This window comes from Gambusia affinis, linkage group LG14 (genome assembly GCF_019740435.1).
Source record: "Gambusia affinis linkage group LG14, SWU_Gaff_1.0, whole genome shotgun sequence".
Classification (NCBI taxonomy): domain Eukaryota; kingdom Metazoa; phylum Chordata; class Actinopteri; order Cyprinodontiformes; family Poeciliidae; genus Gambusia; species Gambusia affinis.
Window position 1 is genome coordinate 4426928 of NC_057881.1, and position 27550 is coordinate 4454477.

General features: G+C 37.6%; 5 protein-coding genes across 6 annotated transcripts in view; 4 read left to right on the forward strand and 1 right to left on the reverse strand.

Moving 5' to 3' along the window:
* Positions 1–2550: 2550 nt before the first annotated feature.
* On the forward strand, positions 2551–9830 carry LOC122844121 (angiopoietin-related protein 7-like). The gene is made up of 6 exons (XM_044139306.1): positions 2551–3156; positions 5788–6022; positions 7462–7596; positions 7798–8014; positions 8152–8347; positions 9273–9830. The coding sequence occupies exons 1-6, from the start codon at positions 2551–2553 to the stop codon at positions 9414–9416; spliced, it is 1533 nt and encodes a 510-aa protein (XP_043995241.1). The 3' UTR covers positions 9417–9830.
* Positions 9831–10114: 284 nt separating this feature from the next.
* ndufb9 (NADH:ubiquinone oxidoreductase subunit B9) lies at positions 10115–12839 on the reverse strand. Of its 2 annotated transcripts, none has more exons than XM_044139308.1 (4): positions 12695–12839; positions 11767–11959; positions 11339–11452; positions 10115–10500 (listed from the first exon to the last, which is right to left on the reverse strand). In XM_044139308.1, exons 1-4 carry the CDS (start codon positions 12781–12783, stop codon positions 10369–10371), a joined length of 528 nt encoding a protein of 175 aa, XP_043995243.1. In that variant the 5' UTR covers positions 12784–12839; the 3' UTR covers positions 10115–10368. The 2 variants fall into 2 exon arrangements, with proteins under 2 accessions (XP_043995243.1, XP_043995244.1); XM_044139309.1 differs by having other exon boundaries at positions 12707–12820.
* A 112-nt stretch (positions 12840–12951) lies between these two features.
* tatdn1 (TatD DNase domain containing 1) lies at positions 12952–17014 on the forward strand. The gene is made up of 12 exons (XM_044139307.1): positions 12952–13129; positions 13603–13668; positions 14026–14075; positions 14202–14265; positions 14412–14555; positions 14679–14721; positions 15141–15226; positions 15321–15361; positions 15623–15699; positions 16035–16105; positions 16593–16719; positions 16824–17014. The coding sequence occupies exons 1-12, from the start codon at positions 13057–13059 to the stop codon at positions 16924–16926; spliced, it is 945 nt and encodes a 314-aa protein (XP_043995242.1). The 5' UTR covers positions 12952–13056; the 3' UTR covers positions 16927–17014.
* A 514-nt stretch (positions 17015–17528) lies between these two features.
* Positions 17529–23940, forward strand: rnf139 (ring finger protein 139). Its single transcript, XM_044139310.1, has 6 exons — positions 17529–18089; positions 19272–19927; positions 20086–20233; positions 20325–20431; positions 20937–21188; positions 21281–23940. The coding sequence occupies exons 1-6, from the start codon at positions 17927–17929 to the stop codon at positions 22058–22060; spliced, it is 2106 nt and encodes a 701-aa protein (XP_043995245.1). The 5' UTR covers positions 17529–17926; the 3' UTR covers positions 22061–23940.
* A 374-nt stretch (positions 23941–24314) lies between these two features.
* The window catches only part of tmem65 (transmembrane protein 65), a 28324-nt gene continuing 25088 nt past the window's right edge, over positions 24315–27550 (forward strand). Inside the window, exon 1 of the mRNA XM_044139311.1 lies at positions 24315–25007. Coding sequence (XP_043995246.1) covers positions 24713–25007 — 295 coding nt within the window. The 5' untranslated portion in view covers positions 24315–24712. The remainder of the gene's footprint in view (positions 25008–27550) is intronic.

Consider the following 27550-nt stretch of genomic DNA (forward strand, 5'->3'; position numbering starts at 1 on the left):
TTAAATTTACAAAATGGCAAATTTGAAAGCATTAAAAGGTGTTAGTTGTCCTATTTACCATTTTGATCAAGACTGAAAGAATCTGAAGATTATCTCCATTTGCATCTGTTTTTATCAAGATGAAAATTGGTCAGGTGTTGTATCATCAGCTCTATTAAATAAATTCCCAAAGCTGAAAATATAAAGCTGTGACAGAAAAAAAGGTAATTCTTGACTGCTAGTATTACCACATTTATTTGCTTCAATCTTCAAGTAAATTAAAAGTCTAATACTTTTTGTTTTGCATCTCAAAGCAATTTAGCTAACAGAAATAAAAACTTTACTTCAAGTCAGAGGCCATTAAAAAGTTTCAGGGTTGTTTTTCTTTCTCTAATTGAACAACACAAGCTTCTTCAGAAGGCAGGCAGCTAAATATAAAACCCTTTAGTGCAGCTTTGACCTTGGGCCCCCACTTAGTTCAGTCCATATATGGGGCACCATGTTCAGGGAGGAAATACAGACATCAATTTGCTTCGGTTTTCATCATTTGCTCTTTAATAATTGTAGTCATGTTCAATAAAAACATGTTCTAAATCTCAAAGTTACAGAAAATTAAAGCGTAAAATAGGATTTGTTGTGCAAGTTTGATAACCTAACAGATAAATGTTTCAGTTATAAAAAAGGACATTGGAAAAGTTGACACAATAATAAAACATATTAAAGTGCATTTGAACACTGTGTTATTCTATGGAAATAAAATTATGAATTTCAACACAGAATTATGGTCCTAAATGTAAGGAGCTAAATGTAAGGACCTTCTAAAAGCATGAACACTCAAATCACACATTTAATAAATAAGCAGGATAGCATCCTTCACAATCTTTGGCAGCCCTTTTTGCTCATGGTTTTTGGGGGAAAAGATTATTCTGGGTTCTAAGCTGCTTGTAATTCCAGTTATTACATTTTTGCCTTTGCCTTTGAGGTAACGTTTTGGGGTTTTTTGGTAGATATTTCTTGGCTTAAGAACAGCAACACGTGACTGTCCTAATTCAATGGCATGTTCTCTTGTCTTACCCATTGTGAAGAACATCTAAGAGAAGTGGGCCTCTGTGCACTTCATTATGTTGTTGTTGTCATTTATAAATTAAGTTCCTACAAAGCACCCAATTAAAACTCAAATCAAAATTGTGAAGTCCAAATATAAAGGAACTTTTTCAAAGTAAAGAGTGTAGTAATTTTAGTCATTTTATATAAAAAAAAATAAAAATATTAGCAAATGAATGAAGCAGTCAAATAAATAATTGAATTGAAAACAATTATGGAAATTATGCTGTTACAGTAATAAAATAAGCCTATTTTAGAGCTGTGCACATATCTTCATGAGGGATGCTAATTATTATGGAGGAGACTGATGCATATGTATTGTGATAGTTTTTCAGGTGTTGTAAAGCAGAGTAATTTGTACTGCACAGTTCAGGTTAAATCTAAGTGCTTCAGGGAAAAAAGAGGAGCAGATGACAAAAAAATGTATTGAAACAATAAATACATTAAAACAGTAACCGGAAACTGAACACTCGAACTTGGCAAATGTGCAAGCCTGAAGTTAAGTGGAGGACAACATTAAAGTAAAAACAAAACAACATAATAATATCTAACAATTAAAATGATTATTTTTTTGAAAATACAGACTATATGTGCAGTATTTATTTGGTCCTTTATCTCCTATAATGTTTTTAGTCTAATTTGTACTCAGGTTACTCTGATCCTCCTTGTAATTTATTACCTTTAAGGGAAATGGCTTCCAATCTTCTTATCAGATTATCAGGATAAGATGTCATACCCGGTGCTGAACACACCCACACACACACGCACACACCTACACACACACACACATATACACACGCGGTCTTACAGTGTAGCTGAGTAGGTGGTGTTCTACTGAGTTGAATTCAGGACTGAGACATGGCCACAGGTAGGACTGCCCTTCTCAAAGCTAATTTCCCCTTTTCAGACTTTTTCCTTTTAAATTAAATATTTATAGTGGTGCATCTGATAGAGAACTGCATTAACTAGATATGTATTTGGGAAGTTACCTTTTAATCACAGGGCTGGCTTGTCTAAAACTTGTATTTTAATTGCATTAAAGCTAAATGTGACCATAATTTGCAACATTGATAATAAGGCCTGAAACTATTTGAGTCCACAAATACATTGGCAAAGTCCTATCTGAGGCAGCAAAAAGAGAGCAATGGATTGTTTTTTGTTGTTTTTACAGACTTCTTACAGTCAGGCTATTGCTGAGCATAGACAGTAGAATCTTTTGATTCCTCTGTTTTTGAAAACGATTTTCAGCCACAGAACATTCAAAAAGATTTTGTAACTATCATGAGAATTTTATCTACTCAAGGTAAATGTTACCAGCTTCTGAATGTGGAACCACACAAGACGTCATTCTGCTCCTAAAATGTTGCCTCCTGATGTTCATCCTGGAACTGAGTACACTGGTGAATTGGATTTATAATGGATTAAAGTCAACAGCAGCCAGAAAGAGCAACTTGCTAAATTTTCAATATGAAGTTAGAACCAGTGCTGTGGACATTTTTACTCACAGGCTGGTGTTTCCATTATGCCAGTACTGACTTTGTGGACTTAAATGAACACTCTAAAGTTGAACTGCAAGATGCACAAGAGTCCAAGGAAAATATTTTGGACAAGAACACCCGGAAACCAAGGGATGTACCTGACATGCAGATGGAGTCAAACTGGAATGTACCTGACTTAAACCAGGGCACCTATGAAGATGCTGATTGGCACCCTTCTGCTTCAATCCTAGAAGCATTTTCTGACCTGAATCCTGATGCCCCAACAGTCATACAGATTGACAGTGCAGGTGGTGCGGACAGTAGCACCAACCAAACTTTCAACCAGACACACTGTGGAGAGTACAGCAGCCAGCTGATGCCTAATGGACAGTGTCGCCTGATGGCAACTCTGCCTCATGTGGGAACGACAGAAAAACGTTGCCCGGACATGTTTCGCTGCACAGATGAGATTTCATTCTGGCTTCAAGAGAACCAAAACAGAAAGCAGCAGCTTGAGGAGCTGAGGGAGACAATGTCTGAGCTGCAGGAGGAGGTGAGGAACCACCGGCATCGAGTCAAGGCCCTGGAGATGCAGGTATACTTAATGAAACTTGCAATTTTTGTGTACTTATTATAGCTAATTTCAAGTAGAAGAAATTCCAATAACAAAATAAAGGTTTTGGCTACCAAACATGACGCCAACCTTCTGGAAGTAACACTTCCCCTGTCAGTAGATTTGTTGACAGAATGGAACTAGGCCATGAGAGGCTACTTTCAGACTTGGTAGAGGATGCAATATGGTAACCAAACCACCCTTCGTGCTTTGGGCTGCTAAATGGTTTACACAGAGTCCTGATTTTGGCTGCATCATTCAGTGGAATAAACAAATACACAATAATTTTTTTTTTTTAATTCCCAAAAATTGGACATGAGCATCAAGGCCTGTCATGTAATCATCAAAAGCACATACAATGTCCGTTTTCTGAGCAGCCAGCAGGGGGCGGCAACTCCCCGTACTGCACATGAAGAAAAGTGTGAAAAAATAGCTCAAGTTTCGACCAAAAGTTTATTTTATTTCAGATCTATTACTTATGCACATATTTTTCCTCCTAATCCCCTCCAATGCTGCCCTGGCAACTGCCCATGTGTCTAATATAATAAAACTCTACAGTGTGACCCTGTAAGCTCACCTATTCTTTCTCTATACACATTTTTTTGTGTATAGACAAAAAAATGTGTATAGAGAATCTCCAAATCTGGAGATTTGGTGCAGATCTCCAGTGGTTATTTTTGGGTACACCTTAAACAAGTGGCTATATGCCAACATGGGGCATCACGGAGACATATAGGAAATACAATGATGTACAAACACACTTTGAATTCATGTATATTTTGAGAGACCAAATTAACTTAGTCATATTTTTGAACTGTGAGAGGAGAGCGGAGTAGTTGGAAGAGAATCCAAACTTCTTGCCAAAAGAAGTTTGGCCCAGGATCTTCTTACTGCAAGGCAACATTGCTAACAACCATACATAGCCCATGGCAAAATCAGATTTATTTAGAACAAAAGGAAGGTAAATTAGGAAGTAAAGATTAGTAGAAGTGAATTAATATTTGTTACTTTTGTCAAAATATGTAAAAATATGCACAACACAGCATCTTTCTTTTGCTGCCTTTGTTTATCTAGTCCTTTTGTTGATCTCCCTGTCTAACTTCATCTCCCTGTCTTCACACCCATTAAGTCCTCCTTAACCCTGAATGCTAACAGGATTATCTGGAGACCTTTTGGTCAGGGCACTTATATCCTTAAGAGTCTGCCTGACACTTAGAGGATCCTTTCCGGCTGTACTGTCCATGCGCTCCCAATCGTCTACGTCAAGTTTGAAAGTCTGAAGCATGCAAGGAAAGTTTTATGATTCAACAACTTTTAATTTCATTTTACTATGTTAGATCTCGATGAAAAAATACATGAGAAATTTGTCGCAATAACACAGAGAGATAGAGCCATTTACTGAATAAAATTCAATATTCTGAATATTTGCAGACAAATAAAAATTGTGTTTTTTTCTATTTTAATTTAGAGATCATTTAAAGTCATTTCAGTGAAACTGCATGAAAAGGTTTTGAACTAAAGGGACAAAAATGAAAAAGTAAGGGCGTATACATTTTAATGCATTAATATATTAAACTTTTAATAATACTGTAAATTCAAAACTGTTTTCTTCTTGTTTGAAGTACAGTATTCTTTTTGTTTAAAAGGAGACATTCTATACCATCGGTGTACAACAAAAGTTTTGAAGAGAAAAAAGAAACAAGAAAGGAAAAAAGAACACACAGAGAACCTAAGACTTTGAGTAAAAAGAGCCATTTTTACTTAAAATAAAAACTGGCAGGTAAGCCTTGAAGATAAGCCCAAAACTTCTTCATACCCTCTGGATTTTGATGAATCTTTTGATTTTAACAACTTTTTGTTCTCACTGTAAGTAATGATAACGTAATAATGTTTTGAAGTGGCCCAATCAGAGTCCCAACTACATCTGCAATGAATGGAGCTAAATCCAGAGTGATGATAAAGAACTAAGTTAAATATCTCCAAAGATTTAGCGGTGCAGGAATTGAAAGTGTTTGATTTAGAGCTGCCCAGTGTATTGCAGTCATCAATAAAATTTTAGTTTTGGGAACATAGTAATCAATCAAGTCTGCGTGGATATAGTATTTGGTAGGCTCTTCAGGGCACAAGTATTGCTGTTATTAATGCAAATAACATATTTCTTCCAACACCTTCTTCTGTTTCCCTTGATTCACAACACAATGCTTTTGCTCACAAATAGAAGTGGAATGAAAACAAAAAGAAGAGCATTTATTTTCCCAGTATCAGCCACCTCTGGCTTTTTGGCTGTTATGACAATAAGCATCCTGCCACTACCCTCCAGAATAGGGTAAAATATATTTAATGGCCATTGTTTAATAAAACGTATATAAAAATTTATATTTCTTTAAAGACAATCATTTGTCTTAATGTTTATTAATCTTTTGTGATCTCATTCCCAAACTTTTGGCTGAATGAAAATGTTTAGAAATTTAAATCTACCTAGTGTATTCTGGCTTATCCATCTGTATAAACGACTTTATAAGAGTTGCAGTGTTGTATCCTCAGAAATGAGATTTCAGAGACATGAGTGAGTCTATATGACCCAAGCAGCATTTTTCTGCCTGTGTCCCACAGGGTGAAGACAGCATCAGATTGAACTTAACCGTGGGCCATCGCTTGCATTTCTTGGAGCTGCGCCACGCAGAGGCCGACACGCTGCTCCAAGTGCACGCAGCGCTGCTGTATGAGCTGCAGGCGCAGCTTCGCAACCTGTCAGCCACCATGCAGCACATGACTCGCAGCAGCAGCTGCACAATCAACGTGATCAAGGCCACGCTGCCTCTCAGCATGAGAAACACACTGGCACCAGGTACACATGCATTGTGGTGAGTTGGGAGCTGCATGCAACTTTATTGTTTCACAAAAAAATAAATAAATAAAAATACAACAAACAGACCTACCAGCTACAATTTTCCCAAAAGTAGAATTAATCCCTGTTTTGCTATGTAAGAAACTTACCTATTGAACAAACTCCAGGTTTAATATTTTGTTGGACTCCTTTCTTTTTTTCCAAGCTTTGAATGCAAGCTCAAAGTATTTCAAGGTTTTAATCTTCTGATTTAGATTTGAAACTTTCAATCAATTGCAGTTTTATCTTTACACCGGAATATTCAAAATTTATTAGACTTAGACTTATTTTATTGTCATTGGTCAAAGAAACATAAGTAAAATTGGCAGTGAAGCACACACAGAAACACAAGTGTGCCTATAATTAGTACATAATAAACAAATAACTATGCATTGCTAAATATATATAACTTAGTATTTTCAAGCAGTCTCAGACAGTTTTAGTGATGGGATTGTTGAACAATCTGATGGCCAGTGGAAGACAACTATTTTTGAGTCTGGCTGGCTGTTCTTGTTTCTCAGAAGTGTCTTGTTACTGAGAGCAAGTTTCAAATCAGAAGTTATTTGAAAATGGTATTGGATGGAAGTTTTTAATACATTTGTAACCCATAAATTCACTCAGAAAAAGTGAAAGAATCATTCTCTTCATCTACTTTAGCAAATATATTCCTCCACCTTAACTTTTCACATTTAATCACATTACATCTAGAAACCTTTGTGTATTTCAGCGTCTTTAAGCAATTTTTTATTCTGTTCTTCTACAAAGACTTGTAGAGTTGTGGAGTGCATGAGTGTTGTATCAATACATTGTTTTACCTGAGCTGTGAATGTCTGCAGCTCCTCCGGAGTTCCTAAGGACTTCTGTAGTGTTTCTCTAACTCATCTTTTTCCTGCTTGATCTGTCAATTGGGGTAAGCGGCCACATCTTGCCATAGTATTTGTATTTTCAGATGATGGATGAAAAGCTGCACCACAAGATGTTAAAATTTTATAATATTGTTCTACAGCTAACTCTGCTATAAACACCTCCCCATCTTTATTTCTGAATTGTCTGATGTGTTTCTGGAACTTCATGATGCTATTTGTTCACCAAGGTTGTCCAACAAATCTGAGTCCTTCACAGAAGAGTGTATTTTATTAAAGCATATTAGACTAAAGAGGGCTGAACAGAAGATATGCCATACTTCTTAGATATTTATTTGTAAAAGAAGAACATAAAAATTTAAAATTCATTGTGTTCTAATTCACAGATAAACTCTACTTTAAGTTGGTCACATAAAACCCCAACAGTCAGAATTTTGTGATCTTAAAATGACAAGATGTGAAACGTTTGAAGCTTTTGAAAGGCTGCTGCTAGTTGTTTTCAGACAGTGTGTGTTTCTTTGTCTCTGTCTCCCTCAGGTGGACAGTACCTGTCTTTCTGCCCATCAGACTGTACATCTCTGTATCACAATGGTGTGCGTCGTTCAGGAGTTTACACCATTGTCATGTCACCAGGCACCACTTTTCCTGTTTACTGTGACATGGACACAGATGGTAAGAAACCCATAAGCTATAAAGAAACTTTTAAAGACCAAACTATCCATTTTTTTCATTTAACAATCTAATGTTTTATTTTTTTCTTTAAGAAGGAAAATGTTGATGAAAACAAACAGCCCTCCTGTTTGCACACAACTCTGCAATGAATCTCTAAAGTGGATTGTGTGTAGTATTCATGTATTTACATGTGTGTACCAGGTGGAGGCTGGACTGTATTTCAGCGCAGGCGTGACGGCTCAGTCAGTTTTAACCGTGGCTGGGCTGAATACCGAGATGGTTTTGGTGAAGCACGAGGAGAACACTGGCTGGGCAACCATCATGTTCATCTGTTGTCCAACCAGGGTCACTACAGCCTCCGCATTGACATGCAGGACTGGAGCCACGCCCATAGGCACGCCCTGTATCAGTCTTTCAGGTACAAACAGAGACTGTAAACAAAGACAACAAAAATAAACCTGGTGATGTGTTGAGGCATTTTGCTTAATGTCATCCAATAGAGAATAAATAGCATTAAATGGGTTAAAATGTTGGCTACTTGTCCTCCTTCTACAGGATAGACGATGAAGAAAACCAGTATCGTCTTCATGTTTCTGGTTTCAGTGGAACAGTGGAGGATTCCTTCGGCTGGTATCATGACCAACACGGTTTCAGCACACCAGACACGGGGAACATCTGTGCTGAGATCAGTCACGCCGGCTGGTGGTTCCACCAATGTTTCTATACCAACCTCAATGGAGTTTATTACAAGGTATATGCCAGACCAACACTTAACAGTTAACTCACCATAGTCTGTGTTAACAGTAAAGTAGATGGAAGTATTTGTTACTCTGACCAAAACATACAGCAGAAATTTCTAGAACCTGAATAAAAGGACCAAAAGTAAAACATAAAAAACCTGCTATTTTGCAAATAATGGGATGCAAATCCTTAAACTGATTGAAGCCTGTTTTAAGTTTTATTTAGTGTTTTGGGGTTTAATCTGTCACCATTTATTCAATGATACTTTAGCTAATTTGCATCCTTGAGCTAAAGGACATCTGAAAGATGTCACAGACGATTTAAAGCACCAGACTGTTTAAAGGTATCAGTCAGGTAAAGAAAACAAAACAACTTCACAAGGATGAATGTACCATGAGACACTCTTGAGAGTTTTCAACTTTTGGAGAGAACATGGCGGACAATGATGCTACAAAAACATGGTATTGCTCTAAAATTGATGTAAATTTGGTATGACCTTATTTGCCTGTAATCTTTCTCTTATAGTTATCTTTGATGCAAAATCCTACTGCACATGACCAATAGAAAAAAACAAAACTGTCAGCTAACTCAATCCATCAGAAAATTTGTTGATGAGAGATCTCTATTGGAAATCTTTTACAAGGTGGAGACGACTTATATTGCCAAGTCTAGATGCACCATGATGACAGATTCCTGGCAAAAACTTGAATGCTCAAATTTAATCAAAAGGTGTTTCAATAAAACATTAGTTTAAAAATGTTCACATTCATACAGCCACCATGTTTTTTAGATGAATTTTACAAGATAAACTATATGTATGTAGGGAAATGCTGAATTTTAATAAGACATAATGGTTTTCTCACAAAAGTTATTTTTTACTATTTTGCTATTCAAGGTACATAAGCATGACTGTGTAAAAATGTGCTCTCCTTTAGGGTGGCCGGTACTCTTTGAGGGCTCACAACTTGCTGGGGCCAGATGGCATCGTCTGGTTTTCCTGGAAGGATTCAGACTTCTACTCTCTGAAGGGGGTCACCATGATGATTCGGCCGCGAAATTTCAGAAGTCTGTCACCTTAGTGACAAGGCAGTTTCATTGCTGCTTATTAAGAAAACTGCCAAATGTACTAACACTGCCAATATATTATTACTGCTAAAAATAATCCCTTGGCATGCCTGATTTTCACTTTAAAATTAATTTCTTCAAATTTACAGGAGGCAGCCTGTTCTAAATTAAATAAGTATCAAACCTTTCTTAAGATTTACCAAGAGGTTTGATTTTGTAGACGAATTTTCTGAATGACCCATGTTGGTTTTATGGAGAGATGCTTACCTGTTTAATTTCCATGCCAATAACCAGAATTATTTAATTACAGTGACTTTCACTGCTTAAACAATAACTGCCAAGATTTAATTATGAATTTATACTTTTTGTTACCTCACTTCTTACCTGGCTGCAGCTTAATGAACAGTCAGACACAGTTATGTATTTGTAATGTACATTAAGTTTTTTTTTTTTATTATTGAGATAGGGTGTAAAGTCTAAGCTTAGCAGATACATTTTGACTTCTGTTGAATAAATTCAAGAATTTCTGTGCATTATGCTTGAAATACACCACTGCCACAGGCCAACCTGATAATAGTGAATAACTGAAGTTTAAACAGTTCAATTAAAATAAACATATTTTTTTCCCCAATTGATCAACGTGTCTCATTTTCCTGAACTTACTGTAGCCAACTCAACGGCATGCCTTTAGTTGTATAATCAGTCAAATACATAAAATTGATCATACATTTCTTTATTAATTACAGGTATTAATTGGAAAATCTACAGAACTTTTCAGAGTCATCAACTGTGAATTCAGACAGGTTCCTAACTTAGTGGTGCAGCCTGTAAAGGTGAACTCCATCAGCCATGACTCTTCAGACAGCTTGTACCAGGAGATCAGTCAGTCTTGGTGTTGTCATTGTGTGTTTGGACAGGTTTTCCCTCAGATAGTCAGACTGACTAATCTCAGAAGAGGTGAGGTGTTTATGTGGGACGCTCTCGTGGGCGGGTGACGAACTGCCACCACAGAGGGGGAAGGTCACCCTCCTTGCGGGCAGGAGGCAGAGCCTCAGTCCTGGGGCCACCAGCTGGAGTTTCGGCTTCCAGCTGAGCAACCTGGAGGCAGACGAAGGCAAAAACCGACTCATACTTTTATCGGGCATCTGTTTTGTTTCTCCCATGTTATTTTCCATGTCATGTGAGACAATTAAATACGCTTACCTTTATTTTTAGAATGTTTCTAAAAAACATTTTAAAAATAATGTTTTATCTAGTTTTAATGTTTAATCTGGTAAACTAGATTAAAGCAGAACATCTTCTCCAAACAAATGTATCCTCCAACGTAAAATAAGCATGGTCCTGAGATATTTATTCAATTTTAAGTAGAAATTAAGTTTGAAATTTTTCAAAGAAACAGACCACAATATAATTAATACGTTTTCATAATTTTCAACATAAAACTATAAAAGTCTCTTAATACATTACAGCTGCATGCCTGGAACCTAATCAATGTACTCATTCTATTAAATTAAATGATACACAAGCATAATGTATAGCAATGTAAAACAGTGGCATTTTTACATCAACCTTGTAAATGAGATGCACGTCTACTTTTTTTACAAAAGTCTAGGGTTTTGTTACTTCATTTTTTAGCATTAAACTTTGATGCCATCTTGTGGATGCATTAATGCCTAATTAGTTTAATGTGCCAAATTTATGTAGACAGGAAGAAAAAAAATTATTTGAAAAAATACTTTACATCAAAATAAAAGACGCCCATGAGAGGTACATTAAAAGAGTCCCATTTTAAGGGAAAACACTCAATTTTCAGACTCAAATACACATCAGAAAAAGATTAGGACTGCAATTGTTTTTCTTTACAAACTTTTTATGTCAAGATAAACTTCCTAAAAACGACGAAGATAAGTGAAAAAGGAATGTAAGCCCTGCTTACCTCTCTATCCCAGCTCTGCATTCTGAGCTTCTTCCACTGCTCCCTCTTGGAGAAGTAGTCAGGGTACATGGCCTTCTCTGAGGGGTGCCAGTGTTCCAGCACCCATTCTGGGACCTACAAACACAAACTCCATCTTAAATCATTCACAAATACATCAAATTTGCTCTGCCTACCTTGTAAAGGTATATTTTACCTGCAATAATAGTATTTAAGATAAACAAAGATGCTTCCACGAACTACCTACAGTTCAGCTGCATAATCACAGCATGTCAATAGTTAGCTACAGAAACACACGGTAAAGATTACTCTTTAGCAAGATTTCTACTCTGTAAAAAAAAAAAGAAAAAAAAAGAGAGAGACAAACAAGAAAACTCGAGCAACAACGAAACAGCATTATTCACACCACTCCTGGTTTGGTCCCATCTGACCTTGTAGCACTCATATCTTTCATAGGAGGTTCCTCCAGGAGAGTCAGGGAAGATGTAAGGCTGGGGATGTTGGTTGGTCCAGAACTCCTCCTCGCCTGCCTTTAGCATCATCGTGGCCTTCACCATGTCCTTCTCATTCTTGTTCTCGTCAAAGCGAGCCCGGAGAAGGCAGGCATAGAAACGGTATTTATCTCTGTGATAGAAAAACACCATGCAAAGCTTCAATGTTCACATTTTATACAAATAATATCAAGTATAACTTGGAAACATAAAGGACCTGGATGACAGCTACAACAAGAAAGTAAAGATAGAGTTCGGCTGGCCTATAAAATCTTCAAGGTAAAACTAGAATATTATGACTTAGTACAAATATAAAACAAACCTGATATGTCTTGTAACAACTGCAACTGTATCGTTTATGCTTTTTAAAATGAAATTATAACATTGATTTGCCAAGGACAAAAAACAAAAACATACATCTTGTCATTTCACCGTATACCTGAAAATAAAGACTTTCTACAGAAAAAATTAGATGCAAAGTTGAAAATTATCATTTTCTCTCAAAACCTACATAAACTTACGGCGGTTTACAACAACGTTTAATCTCGGCGCTTGAGACCCCGCTTCTGCATAAATAATAATAATAGAAGCTAATGGATGCTTCTATTATTGGATGCCAAGTGAGTTCCTCAAAAGTCCTTTAAAATAGAGCTTAAAGCAACCCAGTGATGAAGCTGCAAATACAGGGTGATATTCCTGTATATGTGACAGCAATGAAAACAACATAACGTCTTGGATGACCTGGTGCGCTAACAGCAAGTAGCTAACCTAGCTTCACTGTTAGATTGGCAAGAACAACTGCCCTCACCAAAGCACTTGAACCATATTATTTTGTTAACTAAATAAATTTTAAAAACTCTGACCTTACCTAAATACACACCATGATTCGAGGTGCCTTAAAGACTTCTTGTAAAGTCTCATCACTTTCTGCTGGTGAGTAAGAAAACCAGACGCCATTTTCGCTGTCCGCTGTCACCTTCCCACAGAACAGCGCGTTGGATTCTGGGATTTTGCTTCCTTTCGACGTCATTAACGTAAATGCCAAAATATTGCGCACACATATGTCTTATATACGTAGTCATCCTTTAATCCAAGGTGCTGGAAGAGTGCATTTGTATGTTGACACCTAAAATTAGTCTGTGTCTTTTGCATAAGATATTAGAACTTGCTAGCCAAGTGTTTCAGAAATGTAGTTTATTTCTGCGTACGTTATTACGGTAAAGCGACATTATGGGAATGGTGAGGGCTGCGTGTGTAGCTCTTTGCAGAACTATTACAACCATGACACAGTATAAATTCATTGGTGAGACATTTATGTTTTTGGTAAATTAAAAACGTAGATAAAAGTGATCGACTCATTGTGCCCGCTTGTTTGATGCCAGGTTTAGTGGTGGTTTAACGCAGTTAGCCCTAACCCTCTTTGGTTGTACGTAGAGCTGAAGCTTCTGTAACAGAGTTCAAGAATACGAACACTAAAGTTTAAATATTCAGTTCCTACACTAAATTAATCCAGCCAACTATTTATGTTACTCCTGGTAAAGCGATTATGCTTTAAATTAAGCAATCGTTGCAAATGTCAGCGCATCAGAAAAAATCCATCTACTGCCCTTTTGCATTTCTAGTGTACACAGAACTTTGAGTTCACGCAAAATTTTCTTGATTTTTAGATTACCACACCGTAAACATGTCGATGAGCCGAATATACCTCACAAGAATTACCAATATCACAACGCTAAATGCTAAATAATGACTAATTTCCACCCTTTCCATGTCTAGATATTGGTGTGAACCTGACTGATCCCATGTTCAGAGGACTCTACAGGGGGAAGCAAAAACATGACGGTGAGTTATTCTCCACTATCTGAACCTAATTAGATACACGTCCAGACCATCGATGAGTAGGAAAATAAATTGAACCACCTCACAGCATCTCAGCCCAGACTTTGACTAGGTCACTCCAAAACCACTACTGTATCATCAAGTTGTTTTTGGCTAATTTTTCAAAGTCCTTTAGCCTACTTCATGTTGTTTGACAGGTTCTACTTATGTGTTATTTAATTTTTTGTGTGTTTATAGTAAGTCATGTTGACATCATGACACTCACCATCGCTGTCACATATGTTTTCCTGCTTTGGTGCAACCCTAATTTAACATGTGAGGTGTCTATATCAGTTTAAACTTTGTAAATTTTTCTGACAGATGACTTTGCTCAGATCATCGGCAGAGCTCTTGGAATTGGTGTTGAAAAGGTATGTTACATATTGACAGGTCTCATGGAGGAGGAAATTAGTGCAGTTGGCACTACATAATATCAGACATTTTTGGTCTTATGCTTTTTGTCCTTTTGGACTTGTGAATCTATTCCTGTGTTTCAGTTTATGATCACAGGGGGGAACCTTGAAGACAGCAAGGAAGCTCTCAAACTGGCTGAGACCCGAGGTAACAGCAAAAGAGCAGAACATTTTTGGTATAATGTTAGAAAACAGAACCTTGTTCATACATACAGACAAATCCATCACATCTCTCCACGGCCCTCATTCCTTCAGAATAGAACCAGACCGATTTTAGCTCCCCTTTTATTGCAGGTGAATTTTACTGCACAGTTGGTTGCCATCCCACCCGCTGCAGTGAGTTTGAGCAGAATGGAGAATCACAGTACTACTCTGGGCTGAAGGAGCTGGCAGCAGCTCACAGAGGAAAAGTGGTGGCCATTGGGGAGTGTGGGCTAGGTGAGTCTAAATAATAACTCATCTAACATTTTTCTTCCCCTGAGATGTTTTCTGTTATTCCAATTGTTTTGCTGTTACTTTCAGATCCAGGGAAGTGATGATTTATTTTTTTTCTTGCTTCAGATTTTGACAGATTGGAATTTTGCCCAAAAGAGACTCAACTTCAGTAGGTTTTTATGTTATTATTGCAAGATACATTGGGGTTAATTTAACAATTTTAGTACCTGGACAAAACACTCACTTGTCATCTAGTTTCATGTCTAAAACTGGGACTTAATTCAGCCATATTTGTCGTAATAACTTGATAAAAATATGCAAATTCTTCCGAATTGGTTGCATTTTATTCTGAAGAAATATTTTGCTCAATATTTACAAAAGGAAAGTGTGTATCCTTTTAACTTCAGATTCTATCTAGGTTGTTTTTCATTTGCTTGATGTAAACATATAACCAGCTGGTCAGCGCTAGTTGCAAATACATATTTAAAGATATGAATGTTTGGTTCAGTTTCCATAAATAAATCAATGATACTAGTTCTTTGTGCCCTGTCATTTGTTTCATTCATTTACTTAAGGTTCTGTTTCCAGATACTTTGAGAAGCAGTTTGACTTAGCAGAAGAGACCAAGTTGCCCATGTTCCTCCACTGCAGAAACTCCCATCAGGAATTCATTGGTAGTTTTATGGAGTAGTCAAGCATTTCATGCCAAGTATTGATTTTAATGATGACAATAACTCTCCATTTTTTTATTTTTTTTATTTTTGTTAGATATCATGAAGAGAAATCGAGACAGATGTGTTGGAGGAGTGGTAAGAAAAGTTTTGATTGCTGTTTTATATGGTCTACTTTTCGGTATAATTATTTTGTTTGTTTGTTTTTGGAAGCAGTCATCATTAATGCACTTTTTGTTTAGAATTTTATTGTGCTGTGGAATCACAAAGCCTTCAACAGAAATGTGTAAAAGGCACATTTTTGTGACAAGTTCTTTTCTAAAACATTTCTGTAAAACTAGAACATCTGACAGGTATGTAAGCTATAAAGAATCAGATGTTTCAAATGTTCTCCTTCAGGTCCACTCATTTGATGGGACAGCAGAGGATGCTGCAGCACTCATTGACATGGATCTTTATATTGGAATAAATGGATGGTGAGGAGATTTTCTAACAGGATGCTTGGTGTGGCTGCAAAAGTTAAAAGCTTGACTCCTTGAATGAAACTCTTAGATTTAGTTTAGGTCCATTCTTATATTTAAACAGATTATTGCATATTATAATATAATATGCAATATAAGTAAAGAGAGCAAATTAAGTTTTAAATTATTGGGTATTTGTAACCAGTTTCCAAATTTGTAAAAATATAATATTTTCTGTAAAAAATATTTGTAAAAAACCTGGTATGTTAGCTGAGTCTTGTAGGAGCATAGTATAAACAACGCTGCTGCTTATCATATCCAGTTCTTTAATTAACAACACATTTTCTCAGCTCTTTGAAAACAGAGGCTAATATGGAAGCCATGAAGGCTATTCCCACTGAGCGACTCATGATTGAAACTGGTGAGTAAACGATTTCTTTCTATCTATCTATCTATCTATCTATCTATCTATCTATCTATCTATCTATCTATCTATCTATCTATCTATCTATCTATCTATCTATCTATCTATCTATCTATCTATCTATCTATCTATCTATCTATCTATCTATCTATCTATCTAATCTATCTAATCTATCTAATCTATCTATCTATCATCTATCTATCTATCATTGCTTTCACCTTGTCAGAAGATAACTGAATCATTGATATCTTAAACTTATATCATATGTTGCCATCATATCTAACATTACCAGCATACTGAATTTCCAAAATTTGAGAGATGTGTTGTGTACAACAGAAGTACAAGTTACTTTGCTTTTTAATTTTCATGAAATACATAAGTGAAATATTTTGACACATAGAAAATGCACACTTGGACTTCAAGCTAGGATATCAAACCTCCATATTAGTATTGCATCTGGATTGTTACTTTGTTTTTCTTTCAGATGCTCCATGGTGTGGTGTGAAGAACACTCACGCTGGCTCCAAATATGTTAAAACAACATTTCCCACAAAGAAGAAATGGGAAGTAGGTCACTGCCTGAAAGACCGAAATGAACCCTGTCATATCATGTGAGTATCTCTATGGATGAATAACAAAAGTTACCTTGTTTGTGAAACTCATTGGATGAGCTCTATACTTATGAAGTCTTTAAATGTTTTGTTTTTTTTTTCAGACAAGTTTTAGAGGTGATGGCAGCTGCGAGGGAAGAGGATCCAGTGGAGTTAGCCAACACAATTTACAGCAACACCATCAAAGTATTTTTCAGCTCTAGCTGATGATAAATACACAGATGTGCATAAATGCATGTATATTTTATGCCTGAATAAATGTATGGATTAAACATTGCCATTTTCCAAAGTGAAATCGTTTGCTATGTCTTAATATTCCTGTTGTTCCAACTAAAACTGGTTCCTTTTTTACAGCAATATTTATTATTTATTTCTATGTTCTTTTTGTTTTCAACAGTGCATCGTTTTTATAATACCATTCTCAAATAATGACAAAAAAGTTTGTCTTAACAGAGGGAAATTTCATGTTTAGTATAGCCAGATTCTTAATTAAACTTAAAATTCTGCTGGCTTTGGTCTCGCACAAGCTTTCTATAGGTGCCTGTGTCTTGCTGTTCAAATTAAGTCTAAATAAAATTTTTCAAGGTTATTTCAAGTGTTAGCTTCAAATGTGAGCATACATTCCATATCTAAAAAAATAGACATAGCTACTACATTTCTTTGAAATAATTTATCAGAAATTTTGGATGTTCGTCTTCAAGAACATCTCAAATGTGTACCCTTTTTTAAAAAAAATTGTGTAATGTGATGAGAATTTTAAACAGTGGGAGACAGAATAGTTTTATGAAATATGTTACGTCATCTGCCACACCCACAGACGCTGATATTACGTAGCGTTATGCCTGAGCAAGCCAGCAACTTCAGTGTTCTTTCTCATAGTAAAACTGAAGGAAATTGCTGTTTCTTTGATAACTTCGCAGTTTATTCTGGAACTACGCAGCGCAGGATCTGATGGAACACCCTGACATCTAAACGGCTGACGTCTAAACGAAAACAGGAGCTTAACGTTTAACAGAAACAGAAGAAGCAACAGGAGGTTGAGCTAGGCTAACATGGCGAGTCGCAGCAGGTTGCCAGTTCTCGAATAAATGTAAAGCGAAACGAAACTGGAAAGGAGAGGGGCGCTTGTTTGGAGGACTTTTACACAGCTTAATATTACATGGATTCTCGGAGTTGACCAGGACTGGAACGCCACCACCGAAGACGTATGGCGTCCACTCAAGCCCGGTTAGGCCAGCAGGCCTTAGCGTTGCTAGATGTGGCTCTAAGAGTTCCATGTATTTTTACTATTGACGTCATTTTTAACTCTTACTACGACCAGGGATCGGGATGGGCTGGGGCAACAGGAAAAGTGCTGGTCAGAGTTATGGGTAAGTGTTTTTAAGAGGGTAGAGATCAAGAGCCTCCAGTAAATGTCAACAAGTAACAGCTAGCGCTGACAGCTAAGCTAGCTAACTGAAGCTGCGCTATCTCGTCTGCCACCTGTCAGTCCGATTAAAGCCGACTTAACAACCAGCAGGAGCACGCATTCAGATCAGATCTGTTTGATTAACTGCTTAAGTAGATTGTATTATTCATTCGGCTCCGTCGTTAACAGTTCTCTGACTTTCTCGGTTACTGCTAATGCAGAGTATAGCCACAGGTGCAGTGTCAATATTTGACTCGCCGTTCTTAATAGCTGTTGGGGGTATTTTGGCAGCTTGACATTGTGCTTGTCCAAAACCTCTGCCTTTACAAATTAAGCTGGAACTTTCTTAAAACATGGTTTACGTGTTGTTGTTACATTACACAGCCAATGATACCGCCAGTACAACATTTGGTGCGTTGTTTCGAATGATACATTTTTAGTGTAGCATTTTTTATTTATTTATTTATTTTTTTTAATAGCCAAATCTTTTCTGTGGATTTAACAGGTAGATTACATAATGCTACCGCATGGGAGACCTTTGAACGGTTCAGGGCTATGGTACAAACTTCTTGGTGATAGTTCAGAGTGAAGTTTAATCTCAAAGCAACATTTTTAATTTAAAGTTGGTATAAAGTGGCCAAAGCAATTTTTTTTGTGTGTTTAATTTGGTTGTAAGCCATCAAAAACACGTTTACAGAGCGTTTAGAAAAGCTCACATCTTTTTAGGTCACATTACCACAAACCTCAGTGTATTTTAATGGGTTTTTAATGTAACAGAGGAATATAAAGTAGTGCTTAATGGTGGTCTGGAAGGTTAATGATGCACACTCCTCCTTTTAGAACCACCAATTAGAAGTATATGGTTTGGGGGTACTTTCTACCAGCCAGGCACATTGAGAGACAGAAATGTACCTCCTTTTCCTTTGCAAAATTCCTCAAGCTCAGACTGACTTAGGGGATAATACCTAAAAACAATAATCGTGTTTACTATTTCACTTTATTTAACTTTATAACCCCTGGACATACATCTACAATAGCAACAGAGAACAGAAAATCTGCAATTTTCTATATTCCCTGAAAAATTAATTGTGCAAAAACATTATCATCATCGCTTACAGTGTATGTGGTATGCTGTTTGTCTCAGGTATCCTCATCTCCACTGTGGTGCTGCTGCTCTCCCAGAAAGCCTTGTTCAAGTTCTACACTCTCTTCCTTGCTGTCCTCCTCGGCTTGGCAGCAGTCCTCATAAACTATTACGCCACTTCACACATAGACTTCTACAGTGCATACTGCAAAGCAGCATTGGGGTTCAGACTGCTGCCCAGAAATGGGACGACGCTCTGGCTTGGCATGGCCGCTGTCCAGCTGATGTTTGGCATTGGATACGTGTTCCTGCTCAATCTCCAGTCAGTGTTTGCGGCTCTGGTGGTTTTGGACATCATGATCCCTCTGTGGGGGATGATGATTGAGCTTCCCGCGGACGTCAGGCACATGACGGCGGTTGTCTCGGGCCTGGCGCTCGCTCTAAACACAGCTGTCTGCCTAGCCATGAGGCTGAAGTGGTTCTACTACTCATGTCGGTACGTCTACTTGCTGGTGCGGCACATGTACAGGATTTACGGACTTCAGCTGCTGCTGGAAGACACATGGAAAAGAATCCGGTTTCCCGACGTCCTGCGAATGTTCTGGCTGAGCCGAGTCACCGCCCAAGCACTCATACTGGTCTATGTTGTGCGAGCGGTGAGGAAGGAGAGTGGGGATGCAGCAGGTGGAGCTACAGAGGGCAGCTCTGATGCACAAGTAAGTAGCCTTTTCCTTAGTACCTGAAATATTTTAGTAAAAAATAATAATACTTTCCTAAGCTGTGCAGGTGTTTTAAATTCTTAATTTTGTAAATTCTAAATCTGCTGTGCAGTTTTTGGGGAATTGCCTCATTACCATTTTTTGGATGTTTTTAGGGTTACCTGTTCAGCTGGGACGTGTTCTGGGATCTGACGAGCAACCTGATCATCTCTGGATGCGATTCCACTCTGACTGTGTTGGGCATGAGCGCTGTCATTTCCTCCATGGCACACTACCTCGGCCTCAGCATCCTAGCTTTCATAGGTATTAGCTTTGTTTGTGTTATAGAAGCATGTGTACAAAATTTTGTAAAATGGTTCTTGGGTTTGAGCTTTATCTTCTTTGAAATGTCCAGGTTCGACTGAGGAAGAGGATAAGCGCTTAGGCTTCGTGGCTCCTGTTCTGTTCTTTATTCTGGCTCTACAGACTGGCCTCAGCAGCCTGGATCCAGAGGATCGTTTGGTATGTCACACAAGATTCAAGAGTTGTGTATTTTTGCTAAAACGGGATATTTATACTAAATTTTGCTTTCAATTTCATCTGTTAGGTTTCTTATATTTTTATAGCACTTTTTGGGACGTGTGAATGAAGATTTCTGTCTCCTAATGCTCCTATATGAGTAATCACAGATTAAAAGTTCAATCTCAAGATTCAATTAAAGGGTTTACATTGCAAACACACTCATCTACATCAGTTTAATTAAAATCTGGGACAAAGGAAGTTTTTCTCTCACTCGGGTGTCTGAAGGTTTCAAAACTTAAAGCATTGATGTTATTGAATGAAGGTCGCAAAACGTAAAACTGTAGACATTACAAGTGGCCTTCAAACTTTTCTTTTCCACTGTAAGATACAAACTTTTTGGCTGTGTTGAAATGGGATAAAGGCTCACGAGGAAGATAGTGGCACTTGAGTTTTTGTCTGAAACAATGTGTTGGTGACAAAATGTCTGCGTCGCTTTTCCACCAAGGTCCGCTTGAGCCGAAACATGTGCCTTCTACTGACGGCCATTCTGCACTTTATTCATGGCATGACCGACCCCGTCCTGATGTCCCTCAGCGCATCCCACGTCTCTTCCTTTCGCCGCCACTTCCCCGTTCTGCTGGTGTCTGTGGCCCTCTTTGTACTCCCCGTAGCGCTCAGCTTCACCCTCTGGCATCACTACGCCCTAAACACCTGGCTCTTCGCCGTCACAGCCTTCTGTGTTGAGCTCTGTCTCAAGGTGAGTGCCAAAAGGTTTAGTCTTTTCGCATTAGTTATGTTGCTGTTTAAAATAGTCAAACTGCTTCACGTTCTTATCTCCGTTTGCTTCAGGTTGTGGTGTCATTAACGGTCTACGGTCTTTTCATGGTTGACGGATTCTCCAACGTCCTTTGGGAGAAGCTGGATGACTACGTCTATTACGTGCGTTCCACCGGCAACATCATCGAGTTCCTGTTCGGTGTCATCATGTTTGGAAATGGTGCCTACACCATGATGTTTGAGACGGGCAGCAAGATCCGTGCCTGCATGATGTGTCTGCACGCCTACTTCAACATCTACCTTCAGGCCAAGAACGGTTGGAAGACCTTCATCAACCGACGCACCGCTGTGAAGAAGATCAACTCCTTGCCGGAGGTCCGAGGCGACCAGCTGAGGGAGATTGAGGACGTGTGTGCCATCTGTTACCAGGAGTTTGCCAGCTCTGCACGCCTCACGCCATGTCACCATCACTTTCACGCGCTGTGCTTGAGGAAGTGGCTTTACATCCAGGACACATGCCCCATGTGCCACCAGAGAGTTTACGTTGAGGACGATGGCCGAGATAGAGCTGCTTTCTCTAACAACAATGGGGGCTACGCAGCGCCGCAGGACGCCGTTGCAGAAGGCCCACCGGTGCAAGGAGAAAACCTGCATGGACAGCCGGTAGCCGAGCTGCTGCCAAACGGAGCAGCAGCCGGGGCGCACGCCGCTGGAGGACCAGAGGGGCTCGACGATTTGGTGGAGGACAATGACAGCATAGAATACGACGAAGACGAGTGGGGGACTCAGATTGGCAGCACACCGATAGAAGAAGAGTATATCAATGACGACACAGACTCTACAGAAGACTGACGAGAGAGGATCTATAGAGAATAATATACATATGTCTTTATTATATTTAAGTTAAAAAGAACACTTAAATTGTCCTCGGAAAATTGTCAGGAATCTCAGTCTCTCTTTCTCCTTAGTTTCTTTTGAGTTTTACTCTATAAGGGCTTTTGGAAAGAGTAAAAGCTGCTCTCAGTCTGTGTGTGTGTGTCGAGTGGTTGTGTGGGCAAGATGTAGACCAAAAACTCATGTTGCTCTTTTTTAAAATTTCCTTTGAAAAGTCATCAGAAATTCATAAAAAAATTCAAGTTCTCATTGCCTTGATGCGATTATACAAAAATCAGTTTTTATTAAGGTTTGTCTTTGAAGACCTACAGGGAAGTGGGGATATCAGGATGCCTCTGGGATATGTGCCGACATTTAATGTGCTTAGACAGTGACTTAAAATAGTCATGCTCCCTTCTAATTTATAGAAAATGCTGGATAATTTAAATACTGCAGAATTTTTATTCAATTCTCTGATCTGTTTAGTTTTGGATCCATTCTTTTTTTTCATTTTCTCATTTGTCACCTTAGTCCTTTGACAAACCGTATGTTTTAGCTTTTCTAAAATAATCAGTTTTCAATCATACATAATTGATTTGATGAGTTTCTTGTGGTTAGTTTTTGTGAAAGCTGCAGAAACTCATTTCAAACCAGCTCTGATCTCCTATCATTCAACAATTTGTAGATTTTGATTGGCTCAGGTTTGTTGTGAACTCAGTATTTTTGTCCTTTTAGCGAAATCCTTGTGAAATAGGCCAGTGTGAAGGCACTCACTGGTGGAAAAACCGAGGTTCGTCTGATTAAAGATTAACTTGCTACTGTAGTCCCTGATATACCTCTCATTGCTTACTACTGGTCTCTTCTGTGACCTCACTTACTGTGTACGTTGTCGTACACATGATGAAACCTGTGCACATGTTCTCTGTAATATTAAAGGTTTCAGGTGATTTGTTTCTATTAATATTTAAATTTTTCTGCACAAGTTATTAAATTAGGTTAAATGCCTGTTTCAGGTGCAGAATGACTTACTTATAGTAAGACTACTGGTTCTAGAAAAAGAAAATCAGTTGCAATTAAAAAAAAAATGATGGTTACATTGCCAACTGTTGTATACACATTACTTGAAAGGGAAAAAGTATTTTTAAAATATCAGGTGGAATATTTTTCTGCTGGATGGATGTCATTTTCCAAGTGGTTATATCAGTCATTAAACATGCAGTCTTTTTTCTCAATAGCATTACTTTTCAATGTATCCCTTGTGCAATATGGCTGATGGGGTGAGCTTATTGTCTCGAGTTCTACTGCAGGAGTTTCTTCAATAAAATGGGGGCAGCCACGGCTTCTAAAACTACCTGTTTTCTGATTTTTGCAAATATTTTTTCATATACACTATGATGTACATTGCAATTTTGAGCAACACTTCTTACTGTTCAAAAATGTTGATGCCTGGTACATGACTAAGGCAAGTTGACTGAAAAGTCTTTATTTTTTCTGCCTTGAAACTAAAATATAGTCAACCACAGTACCTAGAAATCTTAACATTGAATTTCTTGATTTAAAAAAATGTTTTCAAGCATAAATCTGAGTATTGTGGTAAAGATTTAATAATCTTGAATTCTGTGAGGGTTTATCTACAAGCTCATGATCATAACACATACTGGTAGTTGAGGATGACCTACAAGGAACCTGATCAAGTGTTAGGGAATATGATTGGAAAGCTGTGCTTTTTAATATGCTCGAGCTGTGAAGGATTTTGATTAGTTTAATCTTTAAGCTTTTTGAAAGGTAAAAGCTGTTAATTTTGCCTTTTGTTTTAAAAAGACTTATGTAAATAAAATTGTCTTTGATATTGCATTTGAGCACTGTCTTTATTGCAATTTTTTACTGTGGTTTCCCCAATTTTTTTAACGTTACATTATTAAATAAATACTGTAAAATGTAATGTATAAAGATGTTGATAAAATTAGCCACTATAGGGTGCTGTTCCACCATTCTGCATACTTTTCAGTATTACCATAATTCCTTTTTAGACTTGATTTGAACTTTAAAACATTAACTCTTTGCAGATTGTTAAATTTTGGACGAAATTCTCAAGTGACAGAAACAAATAATTAGTTCTTCGTTTTTCATAAAATGGCTATACATTCAAAGATCTGGTTATGTAAAAATACAATATAAGTACGATAAAAAATTATATACCCTTCAAAATAATGTTTCAATTTGTTATGAAAATTATGACCGGAAACACTAAGCTTTACTTCTAAACTCTAAATCAACAACTTCCGGTTTTTCTCCTGACTTGACTCTCCTGTAGTTCCAGTTCGTTTGCAGCTTGAACTTCATGTGTTAAACTCTTGATCACCCAGATTTAGGAGATTATGAGGTTTGGGCGACGGACAGCTCGAAAACAGACTATGTCCGTTTTCTTAACGTGTTGCTCGGGATTTACAGATTGTAAAAGTCGTCAATTCATTCTTTAGTTGACCTCGAATGAGGCTAGTAGGACCGACCAACACGCAACTTTGAGCCCCAGCGTCCATCGTTGGTGGAACGGAGACTCGTCTTCGTACCTCGCCGTTCGAAGAACCCTCAAATAAATTAGGTTTTTACATCTTATAATCTGACTTAGTCATGTATACCCGGACAATGCTTAAGGTATGCCTGCGGAAAGCTCTCTGGCCGACTGTACAGAAGTTACCGTCGGGACTGAGGCAGTCTCCAGCACCGGCGGTTGTGGCGCTGAGACTCCCGGGGACAACGCGACACTCGCCGTGCTGCTGGATGGGAACACATAGGAGAAACGAGCCCAGGGAGCCGCTCAACTCCCCCAAAAGGGCCAAAGAGTTCATCTATCGCCTACACCCGAATGAGAGGACATGTTTACTACAGGAGCTTCAGATTTTCGAGTCCAAAGCAATCGCCCAAGGTAAGAAATTAACTTGGGTTAAAGGTGCTAGCTCCATGACAAACCGAGATTTGATGGGAGGCCACAGGTTATTCGTAGGCAGTGCGCCAGTATTTATACTGCTCCCACGTGAGCGATATCAAATGCTTTAGCTCATGTATTGTACACAGCAGGGTGCAAACTTTACCCATTATTGGTAAACTCTACTAAGTCGGCAGGAAATTTTTTTTAACCAATGTTTTTTTTAAATTTATTTGTGCTAAAGTTTAAATTAAATTCTTTACATAGAGACTGCAATAAATCAGAAGATCAAGCCCTGAGCTTGGCAATGAGTTGACGTACTGATGTAAACGTGATAACATCAGGCGGTTGGTGTTGAACTTGCACTAATTTTAGTGGTGAATCTTCACCCTGAAAGCAGAAGGGTTTGTTTCACACATAAACAGTAACCAGTCTGTCAATAAGCTGCAAAGTTAGCACTGGAGCCCTAAAAGCAAAACTTAATTCTGCATTAACACTAGCAGAAGAAGCATTCATATATGTATTGATATGAAACAAAGTAAATCGCATGGTGTAAATTGTAATTTTTCTCCATCCACCCAGTTTAAATATTTTTTAAAAAAAATTTAAATTTCTTTTATTTCAAAATTGATACCTGTGTTTTTATGGTTTCATCATTAGAGGTGCACAGATATGAAAATTTGGTCTGATATCAATCTAATACCAATATTGAATGTCTAATAACCTTTCAACACTGTAAAAAATGACCACAGTGGTGACCTTGCTTTTCTGCGCCAGCTGAACACACCCCAGTCCTGTGCTACATCGCTATCACTAAACATTTACCACATAGGCAAACCCCTTGCCATCCCAAGACACAAACACCAAGATAAAAATAAGCACCGTTATTAATATCAGCCAATAACAGTGTTCTATAGGTTTCACTTCTAGAACTGATACCATTATGTTAAAAATGACACTGGTGTTAATGCTGGTATATATTGTATCCATATTTATAATCCTCTGAGAGTAAAGTCAAGTTTTTTTGTGTAGCACAATTCAGCAACAAGGGAGTTCTAAGTTTTTTTATTCCATAAAGAGAACCTGATCCCTTTTCCTAACGGAAACAAATTTTTATAAAAAAATAAATTGAATTCTGTCAGGGTTATGAATATTTCTAGAGTTACTGTATATATAAATGTAAATATCACTGTATTTCACCATGTAGACCTGACCATTTGATTGGTTAACCTGCACAATAAGGCCTCTACTGAGAAATCATATTTACTAGCTAACTTTGACCCTCACCTGCTGATTGATTATGGCCTATCACAAATAAACTAATTTATAAAACTAATTTAATTACATGTATTTAATAAATGATTTGCTTGTTTCCATTTTAATTGGTTTTTGACACATGTAAGTTGACATTTATTGATTTTTTTAAAATTGTGGACCCTTTGGAGTTCCATGTAAGTGAGGGTTGAAAGCTGCAATCTTACACTTTCTTTTCCAAGCACTACAAGTCATTTATGGTCCATTTATGATGTGTCGCCCACCATTAAAAAAATCTTTGAGGTTTACTGCGCTTCTTGGCCGTTCTTCTCTATCCAGGATTTGTGCCAAGCTGTTCTCAGCTTCTTTCTTTTCTGGCTCACAAATTGCTCTACATGGAACAAGTGAAGGATGCTGATGGTCATACCCTCCTGTTTTGGAACAAGAATATGTTGTTTTCACTACAGTAATCTGTTTACTCAATCATAAGACCAGCTCTATTTCAAGATTATGGAAGTTGGTAGAAACATTGAATGCTTTGTGAAGTCATTGCTGGTTTCATTTGATCTTAAAGCAATTTGTCTCAAGACCAGAGTGACTCATCATAATGTTCAAAACACTACAACCATCTTCTTAGTCAGTAGTAGAAAACAACAGGAAAATCTGCATATTCTTTGCTTGGAAAACAGTAATGATTTTTATCTCTATGCGTTGGTCTATGCCGTATGGATTTCAGATTTGCTCTGTGTTGCTGAGACCAATATGTTTTACACTTGACAAACCTGCCAGTTATGGAGAATCTGAATTGAACTCACCAGTTTTTTCTCCTCTTTAGTAACTTTTGTTGAATTGTGTGTTTTTCTTTTGCTTACTGTATGGTATTGCCCAACATCTAACGTCTTATTCTAAAAGTCATATAATACTGAAACTGTTGCAGATGTGTCGTTTTAACTGAAAGAGATAAAGTTGTACCTTCTGACTGTCTTTATCCTTTCATTTTGCACAAGACAGCTCATTATTACCGTGCACCCAAGCTGCTCATTAAATTGACAAAAAATCAATTATTTTTTTAGCTAATGTTGTCTTTTTCCACCTGGTAATTTATCAACTGCCCAAGGAATAACAAGGTTTTCTTTTACACATTGATGAACCAAGGAAAGAAGCTTGTATGTTCAATCTGAAAGACAGCTTTGATGTTTCCTCAGAGACTTGTTTTAATTACCCAGAGACCCAGCATTAGGTTTTGTACTCGTGTTGTTTTCAGGGTTGACTCATAAATGAACCCAACA